At 45.1% G+C, this 20,210-nt stretch overlaps 1 protein-coding gene across 5 annotated transcripts; it reads right to left on the bottom strand.

Annotated features, from left to right (window-relative positions):
* Nucleotides 1-59: 59 nt before the first annotated feature.
* Nucleotides 60-20,161, bottom strand: AP1G1 (adaptor related protein complex 1 subunit gamma 1). Of its 5 annotated transcripts, XM_083370429.1 has the most exons (24): nucleotides 19,948-20,117; nucleotides 17,250-17,332; nucleotides 14,657-14,860; nucleotides 13,033-13,157; nucleotides 12,466-12,607; nucleotides 12,093-12,189; nucleotides 11,927-12,003; nucleotides 10,176-10,271; nucleotides 10,007-10,087; nucleotides 9,830-9,928; nucleotides 9,456-9,511; nucleotides 9,057-9,170; nucleotides 7,645-7,785; nucleotides 6,851-6,905; nucleotides 4,805-4,927; nucleotides 4,628-4,717; nucleotides 4,395-4,522; nucleotides 3,879-3,983; nucleotides 2,660-2,801; nucleotides 2,322-2,451; nucleotides 2,141-2,230; nucleotides 1,591-1,751; nucleotides 1,337-1,435; nucleotides 60-1,108 (listed from the first exon to the last, which is right to left on the bottom strand). In XM_083370429.1, the coding sequence occupies exons 3-24, from the start codon at nucleotides 14,855-14,857 to the stop codon at nucleotides 1,007-1,009; spliced, it is 2,454 nt and encodes an 817-aa protein (XP_083226555.1). In that variant the 5' UTR covers nucleotides 14,858-14,860; nucleotides 17,250-17,332; nucleotides 19,948-20,117; the 3' UTR covers nucleotides 60-1,006. The 5 variants fall into 5 exon arrangements, 4 of the variants coding, with proteins under 4 accessions (XP_083226555.1, XP_083226556.1, XP_083226554.1 ...); XM_083370430.1 differs by lacking the exon at nucleotides 17,250-17,332 and having other exon boundaries at nucleotides 19,948-20,161; XM_083370428.1 differs by lacking the exons at nucleotides 17,250-17,332; nucleotides 19,948-20,117 and adding an exon at nucleotides 16,201-16,218.
* Nucleotides 20,162-20,210: the final 49 nt, after the last annotated feature.

The raw sequence follows: 20,210 nt of genomic DNA, 5'->3' as shown, positions 1-20,210 counted from the left end.
CTGCACTCCCCATTTTGGACATGAAGTTCCCAAACAGTTATTAAAAGCAGGACATCTCATTAAACCAGGTGGTCTTTATTTCAGTGCCAGTATTACAGATACAACACAAATGTCCCAGAAGAACAAATTCAAATGGAACCCAGGACTGACAGACTCAGGAAATGAAAGGGGGGGTGGGAGCGGGAAGCAGCTTTGCAGTGGAGTCTTGAGATGAGTCTTTCTGCAGCTAATGCCCCCCCCCCCATCTCTAAGCAGTTTGCCCAGGATCACACTCTTCCTTTCTACTCATCCTACCACAGCTGACAGCCAAGGAACAGACAAAAGGATATCCAAGATTTGGGATTGGGGCACATTGAAAAATGACTTGCTAGAGCAGTCAGTCTTGTCCATCATGATGCTTCTTCAAAGAGGCACTGGCCCAAAATGGGCTTGGCTTCACTGCCCATTGTCCTGCCAAATCCTCTAAGCAGTGTTTCTGTCCAGAACAGCAGATCCATACAGGGCTCAAATTACTGCTCACCAAGGTTGCAGTCATGTGTAGAAAAGGGCCCCAATATCAGGGGAACCCAAGGAGAAAAGGGCACCAGCCTCCTTGAACAAAAGTGTCTAAAGATGGTAACCCTGTAAGGAGCCAAGCCAAACCCAAACCCATCTCACCCACCCATCTGCTAGACACAAGGCGGCAACAGCAGCAGCAGCAGCCCCCTTCCCATGGGAGGGGGGAGAGAGCACATGTCCCAATGTGCCCCCTCCCTTTCCCCAAACAAGGGAATGTGGCGTCTGTGGTGGATGGGGCTCAGCAGTTCAGGAAGAGAAGAGAAGAGTGCGCAAGGTTTGAAAGAGAGATGCTTCAGGATGAGCAAGGTCAGTCCTCCTCCTCCTCCTCCTCCTCCTCTGAAGCAGCAGCAGCAGCTCCCCCAGCCACAGGGAGGCTGGGGAGCCTCTGGAGTCACAGGCTCTGCCCAACGTTCCTTTGGCCAACCAGGTAGGGTGAGGAGAGCAGAGCTCACTGCCAGGATTGGGGGGGGAAAGAGTTGACCTCTGCCAGGTCCTGCATTGCCGAGCCCTTGTGGTTGTATGTCAACTTGATCCGCATGCGGAGCTGTTGCTGCAAAAAACCAGAGGTGAAAACTGAGTAGGGGGTGGAGAGAGGTGCCAAGGTCCAGCCCTGGCCAAATAAGATACTAAGAGAAGAGTCCAGCGAAGAAGCAGCAGCAAAAGCCACATCTTCCTTTGCCCAAGGCTCTCTTGCTTCCTTCATGCCTCCCTCTTCAACCGGCCCACCCCTGCTAAAGACCATCTGAAGGGAGGCTGGAGAGCCGCCTCACTTGTGTACCTTTTGCGGATTCAGGACTTTGATGACTTGTGTGATGGTCCCTGTGTTAAATGCTGGGATGATGCTGCTGCTTGGAGACAGCAGCTGCAGCTGGAATGTCTAGAGGGGAACCAATAAGGGAGCTACGCTGATTCCTCAGCAATGGCAAGCAAGCCCTCACAGAAACATTCTGCAAGTCTGCTTGCAACACAGTCTTCTGATGGCCAAACCACATTTTAGTTTAGCCTTATCCCCACCTGAAAGACCTGACCCACCTTTGGTACCGCAGCCTGGAAAACAAAATCTGTCATGTCCAAATCAGTGCTGTTGGACGCCTGTATGGTGATGACGGTGACACTGGGGTTTGTATTAGAGCGCTCAAAAGCAAAATCAATCTTCAGGCCGTTCTTGTTGTAGGCTGTGATTGGAGGAATGCCTGTGGAGAAGCAGCACTGCTCAAGTCCTAGGGTTGCCTGAAACCTTCCTTACTTTTTAGAAGCTCAGATTCCAACACCCTCACGGGCAGGGATGCGAGGAACCACACTGCAGGAGAAAGCATGGCTTTTCCTTCTGGAGTGGTGTCCTGGCAACTGCCTGGACCGGTCCCTGCAGTTTTCTAGGCAAGGTTTTTGGAAGGGGTTTGCCCCTGCCTCCTTCCTAAGGCTGGCCCAAGGCCATCCAGCCGGCTTTGTGCCTAAGGTGGAACTAGAAATCACAGACTCCCGTTTCTAGTCTGATACCTTCCCCATGATACCACAATGGCTCTGGAAGTCAGACTGATATATGAGCCTAGCTCCTCAAGTCCAGAGCGTTCTACATTCTCACCAGAAGGTATATCATTGAAGATGGGTGGTGAAGAAAGTCCATCCAACAAAAATGGAGGCTGTGGTATCTGTGGGGCAGGAGCTGGAAGACCTGCAAAAGCAACACAGAAAGCCCTATGGCTCCCCAAACCTGGGCTTCCCAACTTCCTGTTTTTCTCCCACCTGAAAACACAGGATGTCACCTGTTGTTGGATTGAGATCCCCAAGGAGGTCCAGCAGCTCCCCACCAGCAGAAGCTGCCTTGCTGGAAGGGGCCGTTGATATGACAGGAGTGATGTCACTGCTTCCCAAAAGATCCAGCAGGTCATTGGCCTAATGAAAAACACAGAGACAACCCATTAACCTATCTGGAAAAAAAAACATGCAACTCAGAAGAAAACACCCAGGGAAGGAGCTAAGCAGGGGAATTTCTGACGAGGAATAGCAAGAAAACCATCAACTTATCTTATGGTAGTTTAAGCCACTCTTGCAGCCACTGTTGTCGACAGCGTGAATTCCACAAAACATTCACTTTTCTTACCTGGCTGGCTGGTGGCAAGCTGGACAGAGGTGGCTTGGTCTCCAAGACTGTTGGCTCTGCTTCCCCATTGGGCTGAGTAACATCTGTAGGACCATTAGCTGCCAATTTCTCCAGAACTGGCATACGTTCAAGCAGTGCTGACCTGCAAGGGAGCAAGGCAACCCTAATCCTATGGTTCTATTCACATGGAGGACTGGGGTAGAAGCAATTGCCCCTGTTGCAGAGGATCTCTCTGATAAAGGGACAAGAATGGCCACAAAAAAGCCTTTCTGTAGCAGAGGCACATCAAGCCATCAGCTAAGCTCTTTCAGCTGGTGGCAGGCACTTTTGACGTACGTTTAGGAGATGGCAAACACATCAATAATAGGGGTTTTCTGTTAGGCATAACGTATTATACAAATACAAGAACAGGGTTACTTTATCTGGTCTTAGGGTATAATAGGCTATGTAAACCCAGACAGAGATATAGTTTTGGAAAGAATTTAGGAAGTGGGCAGTTACAGTTGATACACTCAGAGATGCAGGATAAATATCCTTAAAATTTGGATGTGCTTCTCAGACAATCTTACGTTGTTTACTACTATCTGCCCAAACAGCAAATGTGACTTCTAAACTAATTAGAAGACGATAACTATCCTCCAAAGAAATATCTGCTCTTCAATAGAGCAGCTCATTATTTCGGTATAGTAGTAAAGAGCTCTTTTACTAGCTCTGAAAAATGACTGTGAAGATTTTAGGCTGACCTACTGATCAGAATCCTTTAATTTAGATTCTGTAATGATACAATGTTTGATTTGTGTTCTTAGTTCAGAGAGGACATTCATGGCCTCAGAGTGATTCTAAGATATAGTTGTGCCTCAGACCTAGAGGCATATATATTCCATTGTTCATACACATCAACAATGTATTCCAAAAATTCCAGTGGAAAACTAATGGCTTAGCTAGAGCAGCTAAAGACCAGCTGCTTTCCATGAACAAGACTCCTGCAAATCTGGAAGAGATGACAAACATACTCTGCAACTGCCGGAGTACAAGCCATAGTAGTTTGTGATATGCTTTGGAAGAATGAGGCAGTGGGCTACCGGATGCTATTCGCACCCGACTGAGCCAAGATAATGCACGAAGAGCTGTGATATCAAGTCTATCTTTCAGCAGGAGTCACTCTTCAGTCTCCATGCATGCATCTCAAGGCAACACCACCTGGGGCTCCAGTACTCACCTCATGTGGTCATACTTTTTGAATAAGGCATTGTACTCCACTGCCCTCTGCTGGAGCTCCACATCAATGCTGCTGCCATATATAGAGACCACCTTCTTAATGCGACTGTGGGGAAGGGGACAGAGAGAGAGGGAGGGAGGGAGGGAGGGAGGGAGGGAGAGAGAAAGAGAGAGAGAGAGAGAGAGAGAGAGAGAGAGAGAGGGAGGGAAGGAAGAAAGAAATGGTGAAGGCAGCAGAGAAGAGCTTACTTTAGCAGGCCTGCCAGTCCCAAGCCTTTCACTACAGCAGGGTCGAGACACAAATATCATGGCCCTGGTGGTACCGAATGGATGCCCATGTAAACATCTGGCCTCTGTCATCAAGTTATCCTCTGAGGTTCAACAGAGAACACAGCACTGGAGACTCCTCTTCCAAATGCCAGCTTCCAGGAGAGTTTGGCTCTTTTCAGAAGATTTTAAGCAGAGCTCCAGCGACTCAACTGCAAAGCCCAACCTCTTCCATAACCCAAGAACTCACTTGACTGTGCAAGTGAACCGCGTTGAGAGTTTCATGATGGCAGTGAGGGCATAGCCCCGTGTGACTGATGCCGTCAAGTTGGAGACGAGGATACTTTCTAGAACATCAAGGACTTCTTCCTCTGTGACCTGGGCAAACCAAAGGTTTGGACAGGGGTAAGGAAGCTGGGAAAGCAGCCACCTGGCCAAAGCTCACGCACACAACCATCCTCTTCCCTTCTCCAGTCAACCAACCTGGATTGGCTCCTCCTCCTCACACTGACCGGATACCAAGAGATCTCCGTATTCACCAATGCACCAGGAAGCCACCTGTACCAGGGGTTGCTAGCAGAGGAGAAGGTGACAGTTCAGCCATGATCTCTGCCTGGAGACAATCAAAAGAGTGCTCCCGCCCACTGCCACTGGACTTACTTGGGAATAATCTCCCAGAATGGCTTTGTAGAGTTTCTGTACAGTGTAGGCATGCATCTCTATGCTGTTGGTAATGAGTTGGATAAGGTTGGGCACAGCATCATCACGAACATAGCTCCCTGCCTGGAGAGGGTGGGGAAAGGTGACGGTATTACTCCTTAGTCACAGTTTGGCACTTAGAAAGAGGTTTCTATTGGGGAAGCTACAGACGTTGGACCAGCAAATTATATTCCTCCATTTTTAAAGTGGGGAGGAGGTGTTATATAAAAATATAATAGAATATAAAGTTCTACTCTATAAGCACTTTTAGTCTAACTGATTTAAAGTGGTCAGATAAAAATTATTAAACTGATAAAATGCTATACCAGCATAATATAGTTGCAAAATTCCAGTGTCCAACTCTTTTCAAAACAGCTCAGTCAGTGACTGTTCAAAACTACAATGGCTCTGAGCAAATGGTGGTTATGACCAGTCCTCAAGAATTCTGCCCATTCCCACCCCTCTCATATGCACGATCAAGATCTGGGCACTTGGCAACTCATTTGAGCTCACCACTGGTTGCCACATGTGGTGCTATTTGTGACCTTCCCTGCCAGTGTCCAGGCCGGCAGGGAAGGCCACAAGTCGCTGGGATAAATCTCCCTATCTTCTCCAACCAGTGTCTGTCATGTATCCCCTAGCACGAAGGTCCACACACCCCTTTCCGAAGACTGGTACCACTTTGTGGCCAGTTGGGAACTGAGCCGCACAAGTGGCAGGCGAGTGTGCGAAGCTTCATTTGTGCATGTGCGGGATCTAGGCTGCATGAGTGAAACCATCCCCCTCCTCGCCACTGTTGCTGCCTCTGCCACTCTGTGGAGCCAGAAGGGTTGGGGAGCACTGCCCTAGCAGTCCTGTACACACCCTCCAACCTTCATTGCACCTCCCTGATCTATGCCCCTCACACATGCTCCTCCACCCTTCCCTGCACCCCCTGCCACTTCCTCCCCCATCCAGCATCCCTTGCAGTTTCCTGCTGGCTTCCCTACTGTCTTTGGTTGCCTTGCCTAATAGGTGTGGGATTCAGTTAATGATGGCAATCAGGACTGCGGGAGACTAGGGCGCTTTACAACTGCATTATGGTACTTAGCAATGGAAATTCCATTCCCAATTGCTGTCGCCAGCCAAAGACTGCTGCAATGGCAGATCCTCAGAAAGAATTTTGTAATAATGTTTTACTGCACATTGAAAAAATAAACAGAGAAAGTGCGGAGGGGTTCTTAAGTGGCCTTGCAGTTCCAAGAGGGAGAAAGAGATTCTCAAGAGGTTGACACAGCACGAACTATTTAAAATGATCTCCAATAATTTGCATTATTTGCAGATGGCCATTGCAAGTAATAAAAATAATGTATGCAATTTAGGTGCTATCTGACTCCCAATGACTCTGGGCACTTTACTAATTGTTAAAAACATTTTAAACAAGAAAAAAACATAAATAAAAAGAACAGAGGCAGCAGAAGCTAACAAACTCAGATGGGAACAAAAAAAAAGGGGGGGGGGTTCAATCACATTTGTCAAAGGCCATGTGAAGGGCCAGGTCCTCAGGGCCCTTTGAACCACCAGTAGGACGGGCTGTTCGAATCTTGGGAGAATCTAATTTCCAAGGGTTGGCACTGAGTCAGAGAAAGCACTGAGATAGATGGCACTATTTAACTGAAAGAAACATGCCCATCATATCAATCTGGCAGATATTATAGGAGACGGGCAGTCCATCAAGGAACATCCTAGGCCATCCAGGGTTATATAGGCAGCACTCGAATCACACTGAGAAGCAACCTCCCAGTCAGTGCAGTCCCTGCCATTTGTGGCATGCTTGGCTAACTGGGCCCTTCTGCCTACCTCTAGCCAGGGGAGCCCCCGGCCCTCTTTCAATGCACAGCAGCCGCCAGTCAGACTGTGATGAGCACAGCAAGATCCCACTCAGCACCACTGAACAAAGACGCACCAGAAGGCCTGTTGCCAGGCATATGTGAAATCACGGTGAGCCTCTATAGAAGAAATTCTTACCGTTGTCAAGACTCGCATGATGGTATCTATGTGCCAGCGTTTAGAAGGAGCATATCTGGAAAATCAACAAACATATGTTCAGAGAGGATCGTATGCCACTATCTGCTCAACAATTTCCCAATTTCTCCACATATTCAAGCGGAATACTAAAGTAATCTCGATTGTGTTGCAGACATTTGTGAACTGAAGTTAAACCCTGCACCGGGGTAGAGGGGGATTTCAGGGGGAGCGATGATCATCATCCTTAGTTTGGTGCTCAATGGCATCTGGGCAATCTTGCAGGAAGCATGGCCTAACAACATGATTCCAGCACACAAATGCACCACCCTTTCTCCAATGTACTGCAATTTAACGTAACTGTTCAAGTCAGTACTGCAGATAAGAGTAGGGTGGCAGAGCAAGAAGAGAGTTTCACTGCAAGGGGCAAAGAACTCCATTACTTCCTCTGCTTTTGATCCAGACAGAAGTAAAAACCAAGGTAGCCCTTTTAGATGTTCTGAGATAAAGCTAACAGACAGCAGACTTTTCTACAACACAGCCTCTAAATCAGGCAAGTCCAACCTGCGGCCCTAGACAGCTAGTAATGCGGCCTCACAAGATTGTAAACTTTTAACATTATATGATTTATATACAATAACTATATTATATATTTTATATGAGGCCCAAGAAAATTCCTCTTCACTCAATGTGGCTCAGGCAAGCTACAAGGTTGGACACCCATGCTCTAAATGTTGGTGGTAGGACTAAAACGGGTGGCAAGAAATAAATTAAAGGAAACTCTTAAGAAAACTTACTTTTCTGCTGCAAGAAATATTCCTGACGCACAATCAGCCTTGAACTCTGGCTCGCAAGAATCCAAAAAATATAGCAACTCTTTCATCATTCCCCGAATGTTGTTCCCATTCACAAGAGCAAAGCTGAGTTCCATTGCGCGCCTGGGAAAGATGAAAGGGATTCATTAGTCACAGGGTATCATCAGGAAATGACACCCCAACTTCACCTGATACAGAACGGAGAAGCTGGGTCCCTGTAAGAACCATGGCACCCCTGAGGGCATTTCTGGGGTGGTGGGTGTGCCTTCTCAGTGAGTTGCGTCTACCAAGTCATTCTCAAGTGCCATCCCGCATCTGCATGAATCAAGAGGCCAGACTGTTTCCTTGTCAATGAAGTTATCGAATTTTGAATAGGTCCCAACCCATAAAGAACCCTCCCTGTCCCCAAATGGCTAAGCACAATCAATCATGGGTGCATTTCAATTCCCAGTTCTGATAATTTCCTAAACTTTGAGATCATCTCCAAGGCAGTAATGGCTACCAACCTCTGACATTTCAATACTTCAACAACAGTAATTTGCTAGGACAGCTTAATGATCAACCAATACAACTTGCATTAACTAGTCACTGAAAAATTAAGAGATCCATTAAAACTGCAAAAGATATCCATTCTTTTTTACATATATGTTCATTAACAACAGGCCATGAGAAATTGCTAGACAGCCCTTCTTTTTTCTGACATCCTAAATCTCTTATCTATAAATAATAAATTTACTAAATCTGTCCCAAGAAGACTCAAAATTCCACAAAGCTGAAATTCTGTAGAAGGCAGATCTCTTTTTTGATGCAAAAGCAATATTCTCAATGTTAGAAGGGATGAAAAAGACGTCAGTGAATATGACCTAAGCTGACGCATCTTGAAAGTGCAAAGATTTCTATTTTTTCAATTGTGGGAAACTGTGGCATCTGTAAAATGCTGTGAGATTTGAAAAATTATATTTTATATTTTATAGCCTTTCTCCACCTACCCCACTGGCTCTTACAACTCTACCCTGCCTTCCAAGACTTCCAAATCTGATAAGATTTTCAATGAATACTTAGTTCTCAACACAAAACGTTTAAACAATAAGCAAAACTGCAAGCTATTCTTAGGACGCATTATTATTTTTTTCTCCATAGAAAAGGACAAAGAAATTTACTACAGTGGGTAGATTACTCCAAAGATCTCCAGGACTGCTGAGATCCACATCTTGACATAAAAAGCATGCGGAATGCGGCAAAAGTCACCCCAGAAAAAAAACAGTACTTTGGATATAGTAGCTGGCTCTCTGGGAAAGACTAGCTAAAAAAGAAAAAAAAAGGCAGAAAAAACACAGGGCAGCTAAAGAGTAATCTGTAATCACAGCCTAGCCTTTCCTTCCAGCTTCATTCACCGTTTGATGGAGACATCCAGATCCTTTAAGCAATCCACAATGGTGCTCCGATGTCGCTGGACAGCATTGTGGTCAGTCTGCACAGTTTTCAACAGGGATGTCAAAGCTACGTATCTGAGAAACAAGAAATGAATACTTTAGATGATGGTAGCTGCTCTGCATTTCAACACACTGAAGGGCTCCTGCAGAGAGCAAATGGGCAGTCAAGTCTACCCAAAGCTCCCAGAATCAATTTTGGTCACCTAAGAAATAAAAATATCTCATCATGGCAAAAGAACCTAGATTGAACTACTGTATTAGAGTGAGCAGAAAATACGTTCCTGGCAACACTTAAGAGATGCCTGGTGCTGACCAGGATGTCAGGCCAGTTCCAATCATAACATGCATCAATAGGCTTACCTTATATTCTTATCATTATTGAGTAAAAACCGACCAAGAATGTTAATGGCCAGCACCTGCAGAGAGAGAGAGAGAGAGAGAGAGAGAGAGAGAGAGAGAGAGAGAGACAAAGTCACGAAGAACCCTGTCATAATTTCCCGCTCTCCAATAGAAAATGTCCGGGGTGGGACAGACAGACAGACGCAGAGTGGGAATAGCAAGGCAACATTGATTGGTCAACCAAGGAATTAAAGCATATAGCTAAAATCCCACTGGTGCCCCAATCAGACTTTTCCTTCTGAAAAGTTCTGGTGCTCCTGAGGAAGCCTGGAAAAGCGATGCTCCAATATGGCAGCCACTGTTCCTTGAGGACCCACAGAGCCAAAGTGACGTACTCTCAGGCCGCTTTCAGACTTTATGTCCATGATAGTTAAGACGGTTTCATAAAGAATGGCATTTCCCACATTTTTGCTTGTTTCCGTGTTTGTGGCCACCTGGAATACAAAGGATGGTTTACAATTTTCTGGTTTCCAGCCCAAGACTTCCCAACCACCTGTCCATAACCCTCTCACCTGTGCAAGAATGTCATTCATTGCTTCACTGGAGTCATCATCATTTCGGCCCAGAATTCTCAGCAACCGCAGGATTCGAACCTGGAAAAGATTACATCTGTTGTCTCAGGTTCCTGAAGATGCCTTGCACAGCAAGCCAATTCTGCTCCCTGTCTTCAAAACAACTGACCTGCAGAAAGGGGTCACTGATACCCGAAACATCATGCTCCGGAGAATAGCCTGACATAATAAGGTTTTTCAGAATGCGAACAAGCTGGGGTACAAGCTGAAAAGAACACAGAGATATCAGGAGTTTGATTTTGGACTCTATGACCGCTGGTTCTATTTGATGAATCTCTCACAAAGAAAATCCCCTTTACTTAGCTTCTCCCCAGCATATTTAACACTTAGGGATATTTTTTTACTGCAGTCTTGTACGATGGCAGCAGTCCATACCTCAGCACAGAAACAAACAAACAAAAAGGCTGCGGTGGCAATAAGTAAAGTGGTGGAGTGGGGTGTCATCATAAGGACAAAAATCTCTGAACAGGCTCAGGTGGCTCCTATTAATGGAAGCCCACTGAATTCAGCCCTGAAATGTTTGGAACCCAGCCCATCCTTCTCCCTGCCTCTTTTCCCACAGAAAAATGGGTATTCTGTGCTTAGCAAAGTGTTGCGATTACAGCAATGCGAGTCTCTCCAAGTCTAGACTAGCAGAGTTAATCCGGCAGAGAAGAGGAGCAGCAGGTGAACATTTGCCTCTACCAGCCTATAGCAAAGCATGCACTGGGGGGGGGGGGGGGGGGAAGGAAGGCAGCAGGGAACGCAAGCACCTTCTTACCTTTTCATTCTAACCCACCAGAACAGGATTCCAAGCAGAGAAAGGGGACAAAAGAGATGAAGGTAAATACTGGGCAGAGAAGACTCAGCTTGCAGCATCAACCACCACCACCAGCCTGGCCTCAGACTTGAAACGCTGAGGGTTCTCCTTTCCCAATGACAGTCTTCCCCACGGGACAATGCCTTCTTTCCTTTGTATCCACTGGTGCCAGGCAAAGGCTGGTCCTCTCCAACCTCAGGGCTAAGGGGTGGAAGCAATGGCAGAAGCAGCTCCTGCCTTGGCACACTTCGCTTTCAGTTATGTCTGATAGGCCATTAGTTTATAAAACAGAACAAGCCAAAGATACTCTAACAGGCAGAAAGGGGTGCTGCTTATCCTGGGTGTGTACAGGGCGTGAAACATACATTCTGGCACACAATCTAACAGGCAGAAAGGGGTGCTGCTTATCCTGGGTGTGTACAGGGCGTGAAACATACAAGGTGTATGTATACAAGGTTCAAGGTGTTAGTGATGACTTACAAAGCCCTTCATGGCATGGGTCCGGATTACCTACGGCAACACCTGCGGCCGGCGTCAACTTCCCTCCGTCCAGTGCGCTCCCACAGAGAGGGCCTCCTCAGGGTGCCTCCGATCAAAGAATGCCGATTGGTGGCCCCCAGGGGGAGAGCGTTCTCTGTGGGCGCGCCAGACCTGTGGAACCGCTTACTGGTTGAGCTCCGGATGGCCCCCGACCTTCACTCCTTCCGGCGTGATCTCAAAACCTTCTTTTTTGAACAAGCTGGCCTGGTCTGACAGGATGGGGTTGGGTTTTTTTTATAATTAGTTTTAACTTTTAATATGTATCAATTACTACGGGCATAGTTGTTTAATCACTTTTTAATTTTTGTATCCTGTTTTTTATTATGTATTGCCCTGTTCACCGCCCTGAGTCCTTCGGGAGAAGGGCGGTATACAAATTAAATTATTAAATTAAATTAAATTAATTAATTCTGGCACACAATCAGGGACCCTCTTGCCACAATCAGGACCAGAAGCTTATTCTTCTCACTCAAAGGAAAAGAACAGGAACCCAACTGCACAAAACTCTCATATGGTCTCACCTTTCTGAAGTGGGCAAGCATGTCTGGGCTTCTTTCACACATTTCAGTGAGGAGGACAACGGAAGTGTGAAGGACACCTGTGTGAAAGAGCACATGAACCTATGTTTTATGTGGCCACTGCAGCATAACATTAGGGAAAGATGCTGTGGCTAAAAAGAATTATTACCGTGGTTTTTCTCATTCAGCAGATTCTTTGTGGCTGGCAGAAACATCTCCATCAGCTCAGGCACCTTCCTGATGACATGAACCGCACAAAGTGCTGCCTGCAAATAAATGAGAGGGATCAGCATACTTTAAGTACCTGTTCAGGGCTCCCCAGAGAAATAGGCTATTTTATTTGGATTTAATTCAAGTTCTGGAATTTACAAAATTGGGCAGAAACATTTGAAGCCTGCAAGAATAGGACACTGCCAAGAGAAAGGCAATAACTAGGGCAATGCTTCCGTAAGTACAGCCTCCTTCCTCTGACAGTTGAAATAAAGTAAGCCAAAGTCTGCATGTAAGAAAAAACCCACTAACGGCAGAAAAACGTCACTTACCTTTTTCCTCAGGTAGGAGTTAGAAGTCTTCAGAAGCTTCTCCACCTCCCCAGCAAGGTCCCGGCACATTTCAGAAGAGCCCATGCAGCCCAAGGTGCAGAGTGCCAAGCCCTGCACATACTGCGTGCTGTGATTAAGGTCACTGCAGATGGAGAAAGCAAAAGGTTAAGGAACTACCAGGAAGAAGCCAAGAACCAGAGGGGAAGCGCATCAGATGTTGTCTCTGGACAGCCAAACTCAACTGTGAACGTTCACCTGCCAATGTGTGCATTGCAAATGAAATAGTTTCTCAACCAACAGAGAGAGTTAAAGTCTCTGGAAGCCTCTGGCCAAGAAACCCTAGTCACCTTGTGCACATAATGATACGCCAGATGCCTACATGTTGAGAGTGGGAAGTTTGTGCTCTGTTCCAGCTCAATTCAACTACCTGGCTGTCTCTTACATTCTATGCAGGAACGCTTCTCTTTTCTGTCTGGTAGGAGAACACAGACTGCTCAGAATCAAGTCCCAAGCATTAGATCAAGATTTCTTACTTCCACCCTGTCCCAGGAAAGCAAGCAGCCTTACTTCTTGATGCAATTGGTCATGAGGAGATGAACATCCTGCCTCTCATCCAAGAGTAACATGGCTCCAAGGTATCCAATGCGCTTGTCTGTGAACTTCTGAGAGGCAATCAGCTTTAGGCACTCCAGCTGCAAGGGGGATAGTGGAAGCCACATTTAAGCTTTAGCATTTTTATTACAGGAAGATCTTTACATGGCCAAAGTGATCTCCGGCTCAAAATTCAAGGCTGTGAATAAGCTTTGAGAACACAGGCTGCCTGATACTCTTGTGTTTCCAATGCCCAAATCAGCCTTGGCTGCTGCAAGAGAAATAAAATCTGTGTCTACAGGGCAGCAATGACCAAAAAACAACATTCCCCTTAGAAAAGGATAAGCTGCAAATGTATGGAAATGCCCAAGGCATCTCCAATTCAGCATGCTACTCCCTTGCCTTGGCAAGCCAATTAAAAGGACTGTAGATTCCTACAGTATTCATGTATGCAAATACGTATATACAGTATAGGACTCACATGGCCACCTATCTCACATGGAAATCCCAGGCAACTTACAACATTCAATAAAAACATAATTAAAACAGAACAATCCCCACCAAGCGCCAGGCTAACCAACAATAATCTTCTAGCTCAACCCCCATTCTAGGCTAAGTACAGCTTGTAACATTACAAAAATCTCACTTTTATTAGTTTTCAAAACACAATTACAAAAAAGAAAAACCAAACGTGAGTATCAAATCCACCTGTGCCCAAAACAAAAACCCACAGGATATAAGAAAACTGGTTAAGTCAAGAGAAAAAGTAACACCTATCACACAGCATAATGATTATATCCGCATCAAGAATACTAAGTCAAAAATGTGAATTACCATGCTGTCCTTGGGCTCACAGGACCTCAAATATTTTGAAAGCACTTTGAGAACCATCTCAAAAGAAGATTTGGAGAAATTAAATGAGAAAGCTTTGTTACCTTAATTGCATACTGATGCAGTTTTGGCATAACTGAGACTGATAGGAATAAACAGGTGTGGTTTAAAGTGCACGCTCAACACCGGTTTTCTCTATGTGCAGGGGCTGCCACTACAGCAATATTGCAAAGCTAGGTTCACTATGTGCTCCATGAGCAGTTTTGAAGGAACAGCCACACCAATCAGGCAATAGGAAAACACTGTGCTATGTTATGTTATATAATGATGGATGGAGTCTGCAGCTGCCACTGCTTACCCTTATACAAATTGCAGAATGTGCTTGATAAATTCTGCAGAGTGCTATGGCATGAGGAACAGGTAAAGGTGCATCATCTCACATCGTGGGTGGGGGTGTAGGAGGGGTGATCTATTTGTCCCAAGTCAGATCAAAGCTTACTCAATACCTGAAGTCTTATTTGAAAGACACCAACCTGGGGAAGGGCCTTTTGCCTGAATAATACCCATTCTCCTATTTTTCTGAAGTAACATGGGCTGCCATGAAACAAAATCCATGCTGTATATAATGTGAAGAAATATTTTTTAGCCATCAATGGAAACTGAGAACCTCTTGCTCTCCAGTATCCTGCAGGAATGCTTCATGTCCAGGGTCTAGATTTCCAGGACAGAGGTAAACCTGCCTGTTTACCATGCCAAAAGTGGCTCTCACCTGTCCAAAGTGGGCAGGATAGCCCAACATGTGCATATACAACAATTTAGCTACATTCCGACAGCGGTATGTGTTGTCCTCTTCTCGAAAGGATGATCGGATAGCAGCACATTCTTTTTGAATCATCTCTCTTTCTTCTGCCTGTGTGCGTGCAGTCCGGATGGTCCGGATCAACTCCCGGAGTCTGATGGGGGCTGGCATCCTCTAATAAATGGAAAATAGATGAAATCAATAGATGCAGACACATAAGTAACAACCTCTTGGGTAATTTTGTCTCCATTTCTAGTATTTCTTATGGCTAATTCAGGACTGCCGTCCTAAGCAGCAGTCTCACACTATTCTGCAGAGTGCAACCCATGGATGTGTGGAAATAACAATACCTTTACTGCTGACAAAGAATGCCCCCTAGAATTAAAATAGAATGTATCTGTATTTCCTACTTGGAAAAAAGGGAAATGCTCTCTTCTGTATTCACAGCAGCTCAAAATATGGATATGCTTCTTCCAGAAGGATACAGGTGATCTTCAGGTTATGACCACATGTTCAGCGACTATTCGAATACCAAATTATGATTGGTAGTTATGATCAATGTTTGGAGTTGCAGCTGTTGCAGGGTCTCTGTGACTGTGTCATTGCGATCTGGGCACTCAGCCCCCAGCTTGCAACTACCACGTTGCAATGAGCCACAATCCTTTGATTTCTGATATTCCCTGCTAGCTTCCCAAAAGCAAAGTCAGTTAGGAAGCTATCAGGAAGTCAAAAGTCAAGGCCATATGAAGTTCTTGCTTAACAATCTATGAGGTCTTTGTTTAATGACAGTAAAGGGATTGCTGTAACTGCTATTGTAAGTCCCCATGGTTACCTGCTGATTAGCGATGGCAATTCCCATCTCAATTGTCTATAGAGGTAAGCCAAGTACTACTGGTAGTCCCGAATGATTCCATGTAAGTTCACAAGCCACTTTTTAAGTAAGAGAGATTTTCCTATGGGAGATGAGTTGTTCCCAGAAAAATAATATAAATGCTATTGGGGTGGGAAGCAATAAGGAGGAAGACTACTTTTAAAAAATAATAAATAAATAAATATAGTTAAATAAATATATAAATGGGAGCTCTAGAAAAGCTCTAGACTGATTTCAAAATTATGTTAATAATACAAAACACATTGCCATAGTTTTGACAATAATGTAATTATGAATGGATGTAATGTCAAGACTATATGCTGCTTAAAACTGCAAGAAGCTGCCAGAAATGCTAATCAATACAAATAAGTACTAGGTAATTAATTCTACCACGTATCGTGTGGGATTGATTCATTTTATTAAAGAAGAACCTTCAGAGCTAGTATCAATCCCTCCCGTATTAGTTTGCAAGTCCTCCTTCAGAGGAATAGTTGGTATCCAAAACTGATTCCACAAGATCCTCCTCACACCCCAGTTCAAGGGCTGTTACAGAGCCACCTTTATGAAAGTCTTGAGGGAAACATTAACATCATTTGTTCTTGTTATATTTCATAACATAAACCATGTTTATTTTTTCTACTACCTTACAAAACCAGCAGCTATCAAACATCACAAGAAGTCAAATTTGTTGTAGAGTTAGATGAGAAGGAACAGTTGAACGATTCCTAGGAACATACCAGTGAAATGCATGGTAAAGCAAAAGAATGCTAGTCCAGGAGGACCACTGGAATCAGATGGGCATCCTGTATTTCTAAAGTAAGTTCACCGAGAAGAGAATATATTGTGAAAAGCTATAAAAACTATTGATCTATCAGCTTGGCACTTATACTGTACAGGGTAGACCTCTGAACATAACAATTAAATAACAAATTAAATGAATAGAGGAACCAGATTTAGATAGAACATGTTAATGGAACTGAGAGATTTCACTTCTGCTATCTGTGTTTAATTTCACTCTGCTAATTGAAGACACCCAGGCCCGCTCAGAAGCAGCCCAAAGACTGAACAGCAACTACCGCATTAACTTAATGTTATAGTTTGCAATATAGTGCAGTGAACCATAAACAAACCACCTGGGCTGAATTAGCACAAGACAGCTAATGGTGATGGGATACTTTGTGACTAAGCAATGGATTCGTAACTGGCTGACCAACCACACTCAACATGTAGTCCTCAATGGAACCGCATCTACATGGAAGGAAGTATGCAGTGGGGGTACCCTAAGGCTCTGTTTTAGACCCAGTACTCTTCATCAATGATCTGGATGAGGGGATAGATGGGGAACTCCTCAAATTTGCAGACAACACCAAGCTGGCAGAACACTCCAGAAGATAGGCTTAAAATACAGGAGGATCTGGACCGACTTGAACACTGGGCGCTATTTAACAAAATGAAATTCAATGATGAAAAAAGTAAGGCTCTACATTTAGGCAAGAAAAACCAAATGCACAGGTACAGATGGTACCTTGTTCAATAGTAATAGTAATAGTAATAATAGAGGGATCTTGGAAGTCCTAGTGGACAATCACTTAAATATGAGCCAGCAGTCTGCTGCACCTTCCAAAAAAGCCAACACAGTGCTAGGCTGCATTAACAGAGGGATAGAATCAAGATCATGTGAAGTATTAATACCTCTTTACAATGCCTTGGTAAGGCCACACTTGGAATACTGCATCCAGTTTTGGTCACCACGATGTAAAAAAGATGTTGAGACTCTAGAAAGAGTGCAGAGAAGAGCAACAAAGATGATTAGGGGACTGCAACCTAAAACATATAAAGAACAGTTGCTGGAATTAGGAATATCTAGTTCAATGAAAAGGACTACTAGGGATGACACGATAGCAGTGTTCCAATATCTCAGGGGTTGCCACAAAGAAGAGGGAGTCAAGCTATTCTCCAAAGCACCTGAAGGCAGGACAAGAAGCAATGGATGGAAATTAATCAGAGAGAGATGCAACCTAGAACTAAGGGGAAATTTCCTGACAGAACAATTAATCAGTGGAACAACTTGCCTCCAGAAGTTGTGAATGCTCCAACACTGGAAGTTTTTAGGAAGAGATTGGGCAATCATTAGTCTGAAATGGTATAGGGTTTCCTATTTGAGCAGGGTGTTGGACTAGATCATCTTCCAACTCTGTTATTCTGTAATTGTTTGAATACTGTACAGTTTAGGTAAACGTAAAGGTTCTCCCGCACATGCGTGCTAGTCGTTTCCAACTCTAGGGGCCGGTGCTCATCTCCGTTTCAAAGCTGAAGAGCCAGCACTTGTCCGAGGACGTCTCCGTGGTCATGTGGCCAGCATGAGTAGACGCCAAAGGTGCACGGAACGCTGTTACCTTCCCACTGAAGTGGTCCCTATTTTTCTACTTGCATTTTTATATGCTTTCAAATTGCTAGGTTGGCAGAAGCTGGGACGAGTAACAGGCGCTCACTCTGTTACGTGGCACTCGGAATTCGACCTGCCAAACTGCCGACCTTCTGATTGACAAGCTCAGCGTCCTAACCCACTGAGCCACCACGTCTCACTCTGTACAGTTTTAAAGTGTCTATAAATTAAATCTACGTGTTTAGGGCTATTTCAATGGATGTTATTTCTTTGTGGTTATTACAAATTATTTGTGATTTCTTGTCTAGCAATTTCTCTAGATTAATGCGTCTTTACACATATCTGCAAACTCTTTCACATCATCAGGGCAAACTCATCACACTATTTTTCAGTATGAGGGAAGCTGGTTATGAGATCCAAAAACTTTGTTAATTATCAACCGCTCCCTGTCCCAGCTATCAGAAGCAAGTTATGTTCAGAGTTAGGACTAGCTCTTCCAAAATCTTAAATCTAAGATGACAAATCTAAGACTATTCCCCATTGCTCGTAGATAGGGCTCTGCCAACTGAAGTCAAAAAGGATTGTTCAAAGACATCTGTATTAACAGCTTCCAAACTATTTTCATTATTTAGATCAGGGGTCTTCAAACTTGGCCCTTTTATGACTTGTGGACTTCAACTCCCAGAATTCCTCAGCCAGCGTGCAGTTGAAGTCTATGAGTCATAAAAAGGCCAAGTTTAAAGAACCCTGATTTAGATCTAGTGTGTGTCTTAGGGAGCCATTCAGCAGATGCAGCATTAGTGAAGGTACACCAAAGTGTTACTTGATATATCTTCAGTAATGCTTCTGTAGAATGTAATGGGAATCCTATGTACAAATATGTATTGGGGCTAGATTTATTATCACCCTAAAATATAGCTCCCATGGCTATGATTTGATTGACTGCATTAATCCAGAATATTCATGCTGAAAGCTAGTGGAATTTAATGGTTAATACATAATCTGGGGGACCCAGATTAAAATTCTATAATTCAACAATATTCATTGCCTTTGTCTTCTAGACTAATCCACATCAAAGATGGTCATGTGGGGGAAAGATTAAAAGGAGACTCCTACATGTACCACCTTGAGCTCACAAAAGAAAAACAGGATTCAAAATCTGCCAGCAGGATGCTTTCCAGAATGTACTAAGTTATGCTATGGTTTATTTGGTGTTGTATCATGCTGTACATTCACTAAACCATGGATAAAAACCAGCAATGTATTGTGATGAACTAACCCAGATAGTATTTTACAAAATCCATTTTCACAGACACAGGCAAATTTTTCAAATCAAATTCTTTTCAGAGGAGTTTACTTATGACAAACTTCCCTTTTTTCTCCTGAAAAATGTCATATACATTCCTAGGAGCTTTCCCCTCCACAACATGGAAATTTAGAGACGTGTTCTGTTGAGGTTACTACATACAGCTTTTGTATACCAGTTCGGAAAAAAGAATGAGCTGGAAGAAGGCAATCAGAATAACCGAGGCTGAACCACTTTGGGTGAGAGGAAAAAAACCCAGAACACTCGGAACGCTAACAAGCAAAACGGCCACTCAGGTGGACACCATCAAAAAGAACACCAACTGCTTCTCCTCGGAGAGCAATCCCCGGGGCCGGTCCCAGGGTCGAAAGTCCCTGATGGCCTCATAGCCTATCAGACTTTTCCGGAGAAGAGCCTCCCGCTCGGCCGCGCTGTCAACCCTCCCCGATGGCTCCACCAGTCGTTCAGGGTTCCCCCGAGCGGAACAGCGAAGGTGGGCCTGGGCTGCGTCCTCGGGGCCCGGCCGGCTCACCGGCGCACGACGGCCGGAGACTATTGGGGCTGAGTCGAGACCGGGCCCCGCTCCTCCCCCGCCGGGAAAAGCTCGGCCAGCCGCGAAGGGAGACTCGAGACGCGCCGGCCGCCTTTGGGGGGGGGGAAGCGCTCCGGCCCCCACCTGTCTCCGAGCGCCCACTCACCGGGCCGGGTCCCTGCAGCGATGGCGGCGACAGAGGCAGGAGCCTGGCATCCAAAATGGCGGCAGCGGAACCAAAGCACCGATACCGCAGGCGGAGGAATTCTGCGGCCGGCACTTGCTAGTTTATCTCCGTCTGGACGCGGCGGTTACTCGTTAAGACTGTTAAGCGGACGGCCCCCGGGTTGATCCCCTTTCGCGGCCCCGGCAACTCTAGCTGCGCGTGCGACTGCGGCAGCCGCCCGCAGGACTCGTTTCTCAAGCGGA

The sequence above is a fragment of the Vipera ursinii genome (genome assembly GCF_947247035.1).
Source record: "Vipera ursinii genome assembly, chromosome: 10".
In the NCBI taxonomy this organism is placed as follows: Eukaryota; Metazoa; Chordata; class Lepidosauria; order Squamata; family Viperidae; genus Vipera; species Vipera ursinii.
Note: the sequence above shows the minus strand (reverse complement) of the source record. Positions and strands in the feature narration are given on the sequence as shown.